Source organism: Mastomys coucha, unplaced genomic scaffold (genome assembly GCF_008632895.1).
Source record: "Mastomys coucha isolate ucsf_1 unplaced genomic scaffold, UCSF_Mcou_1 pScaffold16, whole genome shotgun sequence".
Taxonomy (NCBI): domain Eukaryota; kingdom Metazoa; phylum Chordata; class Mammalia; order Rodentia; family Muridae; genus Mastomys; species Mastomys coucha.
In genome coordinates, this window is record NW_022196898.1 from 84,900,301 (window position 1) to 84,908,374 (window position 8,074).

General features: G+C 44.7%; 1 protein-coding gene across 2 annotated transcripts; it reads left to right on the forward strand.

Moving 5' to 3' along the window:
* The first annotated feature begins 528 nt into the window (after positions 1-528).
* Ddit4l (DNA damage inducible transcript 4 like) lies at positions 529-5,213 on the forward strand. 2 transcript variants are annotated; one of them, XM_031375627.1, is made up of 4 exons: positions 535-735; positions 972-1,113; positions 2,788-3,044; positions 3,123-5,213. In XM_031375627.1, the coding sequence occupies exons 2-4, from the start codon at positions 1,023-1,025 to the stop codon at positions 3,276-3,278; spliced, it is 504 nt and encodes a 167-aa protein (XP_031231487.1). In that variant the 5' UTR covers positions 535-735; positions 972-1,022; the 3' UTR covers positions 3,279-5,213. The 2 variants fall into 2 exon arrangements, with proteins under 2 accessions (XP_031231486.1, XP_031231487.1); XM_031375626.1 differs by having other exon boundaries at positions 529-735; positions 2,788-5,213.
* Positions 5,214-8,074: the final 2,861 nt, after the last annotated feature.

An 8,074-nucleotide genomic window follows, 5' to 3' on the forward strand; every position in this document is an offset into this window, starting at 1 on the left:
GTGACAGATGTAGTATCCCCAAAGATGCCCCATTGATTCCAGAGTGCAGCTGAAGCTAGAGAGCCCTTACCACATCCGAACATCTGCGGGAAACTGGGTGCGGACTGGAGCTCATGAGTTAGAGTCAGAACATGGGCATATAAAGGATGCTCACGGAACCCCGTCTCAACTAAGACAGATACTTATTCAGGATGACACAGCAAAGTTTTGGGTCTTAGCTAACAAGACCTGGAGCTTCCTGCTGTTTGAAAAGTTCCTTAGCCAAAACCTGAGCAGTCTGAGCCCGGAAGCAGGCGAGCTATGGGCAGGGCCTCACACCAAAGAATCTAGGTTAGTGGCCGAAGGGAGATGCTCCTTCCTTAGGTGGGTGACCAGTGGCCCACCCAGGAAACGGCAGGTGTCCGCCCAACGGGAGGCCGATCCTCAACTCCCAGGGTCTTGCATGGGCCCCTGCCTCGGCAGGAACTGAAAGGTGACCTGACCCTGCAGGGGCGGGCCAGGGCACGGGCCGGGCGAGTGGCGCAGGTGGGCGTGCCGGCCAGGAGGGGAGGCGGGACCTATAAAGCGCTCTCCATTCGGGAGGCGGAGCGGCCGGGTGCAGCCTGTGCTGGTGGGCGCGGTGGCCCGCAGCCATCCGCTAGCTGCAGGACTGTGCAGGAGACCACTGTCCAAGCTTCGGACTACTGAGGGGCTCCTGCCTCGGTTTACCCTTCAGCGTCTGGTGAAATCCGGCAGGTGAGCGGCCGGAGGAGGCGGGATTGGGCAGGGTCGCTTCCCAGTTGTGCTGAATTTCCAGTTGGCTTTAGTTGGCGCCTCTGCTCCCAGGGCTTTGTCAACTTGAGTTACTAAGGCTGGTCCCTCCCTTTGGAAGGGCAGTGCCCGGGCTAGTTCGCCCTGGCGATGCCGGGACTCTGAGGAGCCTGTGCACTTCTTGCGTGCTTTTGCAAACTTCTCTCACTTTTTCCTCCCAGCGCCTAGGGAAAGATCCGTTCTGCTCCGCGAGGAAAACAGAGCCGTTGACCATGGTTGCAACGGGCAGTTTGAGCAGTAAGAACCCGGCCAGCATTTCAGAGTTACTGGACGGTGGTTATCACCCTGGGAGTCTGCTAAGTGGTGAGTCACCGGGCTGTCTATCTCTTTCCTATCCGAAGGTTGCGGCCCCTCTCTAGTGTAAGCGTCCCTGCCTGAGTGCGCGAGCCTTCATCTCCTAGAGACAGAGAGGACTATGAAACCCATCCGAGATGTCTTTCTAAACTTCCTTAGCATTGTCTGCCCACCAGAAACAAACGTAAGGAGAATAATGCATTGTTCCAGTCTGCCAACAGGCTCTTGGGGATGATGTTCCCCATCTCATGGTTGGAACATTAAGTATACAAGCTGGGTGTGTTTTAAGTAAGACATGCACTTACTTGTGTAGCCAGCACCACCACATTCCCCTCCCCCCCAAATTCTCCCTTGCCTGTTTGCCACCTAATCCCTCTCTTCCCAGTCTCTAGAAAACCTTCCTTCAGCGTTTTGTTACCACATTAGTTTTGGTTTTAGAATGTTAAATGCTAAGTGTTTGTGTTCTCAGTTCGGTTTGCTCTCCCACAGTGTGGTTGGTGTTTTGGAGTTAAACGCTTACCTTATCAATGAGCTCCTCTTTGTTACTAAGGAAGACTCTATTATGAAATGAGCCCACTATGCCAATCTCAATGTCAGAAGAAAACTTGAACAGCCCTGGTTCTACAGGAGTCATTATTTGGAACTAGAAATGTCAATTTCTAATTTGACAGGCTACTCTACTATCAAAGAGCGGTGTGTGCATATATTAAGTGGCTTAAGCTCTTTAGATCTTCTTCATCTATAAGATGACATCACAACTCTAAAATTATCTGTCTTCAATGTGGATAAAATATAGATAAAATACAGATACAATTTGGAATCTATTTGCTGCAATTTTAAAACAAAAAAACAAAAAACAAAAAACAAGCAGTGCCCTATGTGAGCACATGAAATGGAAAGCCAGGAGACTCGAGGAAGGTTTGTGGCTTGCAATGTGGTGTGGCACCCTGCCAAGTAGTTGGATTAATTTGGAAGGTAGATGACCAAATGCAGAGCTATCTTTTTCCCTCTGAGTAAACCCAAGTTTGTTTTCCTGGGACTGTTTTGTTTTGCTCAGCTAAGAAAAACCTACCCGGCCCAGTTATAAATAACCTCACGAACCTCAAAAGTCCTCTCTCCTCTGTGAGCAACCTTGAATCAAACAGGTCAAAGCTAACCCAGGACCTTCTGGCCATTCTAGTAAAGGGTTCTAATGAAAACTAGGAGGCTGGTAGATCATTAGCACTATGACAGACTCACTTTACAGCACTTGAAATCATTGTTAAGCAATAGTGGTGATGTTTATACCAGATGTGCTGCATGGTCTCTTGTGAAAATACTAAAATAAACTTGGGAAACCCTACAGAGAGAGCAAGGGAGGAAGGAAATCACCAGTAATCTTGGATGACCATGGATAGATTTTTTTTTTTTTGCCACATAATCCTCAAGACTGTGGGTAGACAAGAAAATGTAAAGAAGGGTTGTTTTAATCTATTCATTTTGTTTATCAGAGTCTTTAGGGCATAGATGCCTAAAAGGTTAGAAGGCCTGTTCTATTACCTACATGGTTAACAGCAAATTGAGATGAGCTAAAGCAGTATCAAAAGTGGGTAGATACAGAAGCTGGAAGCGGCCAGTCTTACAATGCTCGTAAGACCTTGCACACCTTGCTTCTCTGTTCACTAAAACTTTCATTTCTTTCAGATTTCGACTACTGGGATTATGTTGTCCCTGAACCCAACCTCAATGAGGTGGTATTTGAAGAGACAACGTGCCAGAATTTGGTTAAAATGCTGGAGAACTGTCTGTCTAAGTCAAAGCAAACCAAACTTGGTTGCTCTAAGGTCTTGGTCCCTGAGAAACTGACCCAGAGAATTGCTCAAGATGTCCTGCGGCTCTCATCCACGGAGCCCTGCGGCCTCCGGGGTTGTGTTATGCATGTGAACTTGGAAATTGAAAATGTATGTAAAAAGCTGGATAGGATTGTGTGCGATGCTAGCGTGGTGCCGACCTTTGAGCTCACGCTTGTGTTTAAGCAGGAGAATTGCCCGTGGACCAGCCTCAGGGACTTCTTCTTCAGCAGAGGTCGCTTCTCGTCGGGCCTCAGACGAACCCTGATCCTCAGCTCAGGATTTCGACTTGTGAAGAAGAAACTGTACTCTCTGATTGGAACGACAGTCATTGAAGAGTGCTAAGAAGGAAAAACAATGAAAGGCCCCGAATGAGTGGATAATAAACCTCTGAAGCTATCCAGCCAGTCGTTTGTAGTTTGCCTGCTTGTCCTCACCAAGAAATCCCAGATTTAGGTCATTTCCTGTCTGTGTGTGTCACCCACAGCAACCTGTTTTAACGGCTGATTTTTTTTTCCAGCTTTTAAGACGTAATCCAAGAGAGCAAATTGCCCACATATATGTCCATATGGGATAGAATTGAATAAGGAGGAAAAAGAAGATATCTCCTCTAATTTTATATTTGGTTTCATATTTAGCAGGTAGTCTTAGCAACAGAGGAAGATCCAGTTTGCCTAATTTGACTTTCATGTGCCCAGGGCTTGTTGTTATTGTGCCCACCTCTCTCTCTCTATCTCTCTCTCTCCCTCCCTCTCTTCCCCCTCCCTCTCTTAGAGTCATCTTCTCAATGGCAGGACCTTCCTAGATAGTTTCCAGTCCATCGAAACATGTAGAGATCAGCACCACCTGCTTCCCACCTGAATTTGAAGAGCTTTTACACAAGGGGCGGGTACAGTTAAAGTGATAAGCTTGCCTGAAGCCTTACATAGAGTGAATAAACATAAAAGCATGGCCTCCCTGCCTGGTGTCCTCCCCACACCCGTGCCCAAGAGACAAAAGAAGCATGCATCTTACTGGAATGATTACATGATTGCTTTCAGTGCCTTTGTAGTAGTATGTCAACTTGGCTTTCCTAGTTATCAACTGTTGAATGTTGTCATTTTTTATATTGTCTTTAGTTAGAAAAAAAAAAAGATGACTGGCTTTTGCACATAGTTGATTTGACTGAGCAAATATTGATTACCCATCTCTAAAGACAGAGAAGGGTAATCTCAGATCCCATCCCTCTCAGATCCACTTAGTGGCTGCTTTATGCCACGCAGATGCTTCCTCCGCCGTGAAGGTCTCACCACATGGAAGTTAGCTCATCTCCAGTCTTTTCTAGGAACTGGATCACCTTTCCTTAGCTTCACACTTCTTTTTAGTTACCAATGTGCTTATATTCACAGAGCCTGATTTGACTCTGAGATGTTGTTGCTACTACAGACTAGATATGAACGCCCTATAACAACTTAAGACGATCACTGCACATCTCCAGCTCCATCCACCATATTACACACCCATGCCTAGGGAAACAGTAAGTGCCTTGTTTGCTTAGCTTTTGCCTTATTCCCAGTAACTAGATGATTCTCTGTTGTTATGGCCATGAGACAATTTACCTTCCGTAACTCTGCTCTACTCAGCAAAGTCTTTTCTTCCTTGGGTCATGGAAGGTCCCATATTCAGGTCTCCTGCCTGGGCCTTCAGTATGAGTTTGTATACCTTGGACACCAACATGGCTGGGATAGATGTCTTCATCCTGACCTTACACAAACCAGCCTGAGAGAGTTACTGGTCCTGCAGGTGACCTAAGACTTCACTGTTCCAGTGAGCAGGTGTTCTAACAAATTGTTCTCCATGGATGTTTGGGAAGGTACCACAGAGCCAGTCTTCACAAGACTGGGCCAATAGGCAAATCTCTGTTGATCTGTAGGCTTGCAGATGCTCAAGGCTCTGAAGGTCACTGTGTTTCTGTAGCTGTCTGGAGTCATGCTGGGAAGGATGTTGAGGCTTCTCAGGCATGGACAGAGATCTTTTACCCATTAGTAGTTCTCTGGTTCTCCTGCCTATTTGACTCACAAAATAGTAATGGCTTAAGGAGGCTCTTGCAATGACAGTCCTGTTAAAGTCGATTTTTTTTATAATAAAACATTATACATTTTTAATTCCCTTGACCTCTTTGTTTTCTTCTGCATTTGTGTCATGATCATCCAAGAAGAGACTTGACAGTATTTGGAAAAAGATAATGAATTACTTATTTTGAATACTTACACATCAATAAAGAATGCATCTTTCTCATAATTTTTAATCTTTCTCTTATTTTCGATAGGAAGACATTAATGATCTGAGCACCAGTGACAGCTGCCTTGTTCAAAACAAATATCAAAACTCATTGTGTGAAAACTTTTTGTATAGTTTCATATATAACTAATTATATGACCAGCGTACATATTCAATTTTACTAATCTATTGGATGACAAACCTTCCTAACTCCCCTACTATTATTCAATTAGAAGGTAATTTTTCACATACCTTTTCTGACTCTTCAAATTCATGTTCATTAGCTTAGATTTCTTGTAGTATGAACTCAAACATTTGAAAAATAAGGTAACAATATTACACACAGTGGAGACTGGATAGACAGAGTCAGGGGCATTGGCTTTGAAAAGAGATTTGACAAGGTGTATTCTTTGTTTATGCTTTGGATTAAAACCATAGCTTCAAGCATGCTAAATGCATACCCTACTGCTCAGGTACTTGGTGCAGGACTCCAAAAGCAAATGCTTAGTGTGGTTTCAGACCAGTAGAAAAAAATGAGGAAACAATCAACAAGATGCATTGGTAGCAGATTGGCTCAGACTTTAAAACCTCTCCATAGGCCAGTGAGATGGCATTGTGAACAGGGTAAAGCTGCCTGCCACCAAGCCTCCACCTGATCTCATCACTTAGTAATTATTTTTTAATTTAAGAGATTAAACCAGTGTGTGTGTGAGTGTGTGTGTGTGTGTGTGTGTGTGTGTGTATTTTGGGGGGTATGGTTATGGTAGGGTGTATATTACTAGTGGGTGGGTTGATGTGTGTGCATGTGTGTGCTGGTGGTAGTAGGCTATGTGGGTGTTGTTTGTATGTATGTGTATGTATGGTAGGGTGTGTGTCTTGTATATGTGTTTGTGTGTGTGTGTTTGTGTGAGTGTGTGTGTGTGTATGTGTGTTGGAGGATGAAGGGTATGTGTTGGTGGTGGATGGTGTGTATGTATGTGTTAGTGGTGTGTTGGTGTGTGGTATGTGTATGTGTGGTGTGTGTTGGTGATTTATGTGTGTATGTTAGTGGTATGTGTGTTAGTAGTTTGTATGTGTTGGTGGTATGTGTGCCAGTGTGTGTGTGTGGTGTGTGTGTGTTAGTAGTATGTGTGTGTATGTGTGTGTGTGTGTGTGGTATGTGTTGGTGGTATGTGTGGTGTGTGGTATGTGGTGTGTGTGTGTGTGTGGTAGTAGTTTGTGTGTATGTTGATGGTATGCATGTGTTAGTGGAGTGTGTGTGGTGGTGGTGTTGGTATGTATGTGGTATATGTGTGGTATGTGTACGGTATGTGTGTTGTGTGTATGTGTGTGCATGTGTGTGTGTGTTGTGTGTGTGGTGTGTGTGTGGTGTGTGTGTGGTGTGTGTATGGTATGTGTGCTGTGTGCTATGTGTGTGTGTGTGTGTGTGTGTGTGTGAAGGCTGTTATCTGCATTTCTCATTTACATAAATTTAAACAAATGAGGACAGCAATGTTGCAATCGAGTTGATGTTGGTGGCAGATGAGAAGGAAAGGGTGCATGTGACACGCAAGAAACAGAGAGCATCATTGTGTCATGGAGGGCTCTGAGCCACTCACTGCTCAGACCCAGTCATTGGTTACAGACTCAAAGGAGTATGTCAGAGCTCTTTAAAAATAGTAAGAAAAACTCAAATGACCAAAGAGAAGATAGGTGGACCAGAGCCGAGGCTCGTTTACATAGAAAGGAATTCATGGACTAACTGGGACCAGCAGGACCCAGGCACACAGAAACTCCACCAGTCCAGTGGCTCAGGTTCCTTCCTGTCCAACAACACCCAGAGGAAGCTCCACTCCTTGGCTCTCTAACACACCCAGGATCAGAGGACACAGCATCTATCCCAACACCGGGAGTAACTGGGACCAGTGGGACCAAGCACACAGGAACTCTGCCAGCCCAGTGGCTCAGGTTTCTTCCAGTCTGTTTGAGCTGATGCCCTGAGCAGACCTTAGGCGCAAGCTCTGCAGACAGTCCCACAACACCAGAGGAAGCTCCACTCTCAGGTGCTCCAACAAGCCCAGGGTCACAGGATCCCAGAATCATAGGATCACAGAGACAGCTTGACTCTGAGGAGTTTTGACACAATCAGGATCACAGGAAGGACAGGCTCCAGTCAGATTTAGCCAGGGCAAGTTGCACTAGAGATAACCAGATGGCGGGAGGCAAGCATAAGTACATAATAAGCAACAGAAACCAAGGTTACTTGGCATCATCAGAACCCAATACTCCCACCATTGCAAGTCCTGAACACACCATCACACCGGAAAAGCAAGATTCAGATATAAAATCACTTCTCATGATGATGATACAGGACTTTAAGAAAGACATAAATAGCACCCTCAAAGAAATATAGGAGAACAAAGGTAAACAGCGAGAAGCCCTTCAAGAGGAAACACAAAAATCCCTTAAAGAACTATAGGAAAACACAATCAAACAGGTGAAGGAAATGAGCAAAACCATCCAGAATCTAAAAATGGAAATAGAAACAATAAAGAAATCAGAAAGAGAGACAACCCTGGAGATACAAAACCTAGGAAAGAAATCAGGAGTCATAGATGCAAACATCACCAACAGAATACAAAAGATAGAAGAGAGAATCTCATGGGTAGAAGACATCATAGAAAATAGTGACACAACAGTCAAAGAAAATGCAAAAAGCAAAAAGCTCCTAACCTAAAACATCCAGGAAATCCAGGATACAGTGAGAAGACCAAACCTAAGGATAATAGGTATAGAAGAGAGTGAAGACTCCCAAGGTAATAGGCCACTAAATACCTTCAACAAAATTATAGAAGAAAACTTCCCTAACCTAAAGAAAGAGATGCCCATGAACATGCAAGAAG

What these genes read in the sequence shown, in the direction of transcription:
- Ddit4l (XM_031375626.1), top strand. Translation starts at nt 1,023, where the DNA reads ATGGTTGCAACGGGCAGTTTGAGCAGTAAGAACCCGGCCAGCATTTCA. An exon ending in CCCTGGGAGTCTGCTAAGTG is followed by an intron (nt 1,114 to 2,787) that starts GTGAGTCACCGG and finishes CATTTCTTTCAG; the next exon opens with ATTTCGACTACTGGGATTAT.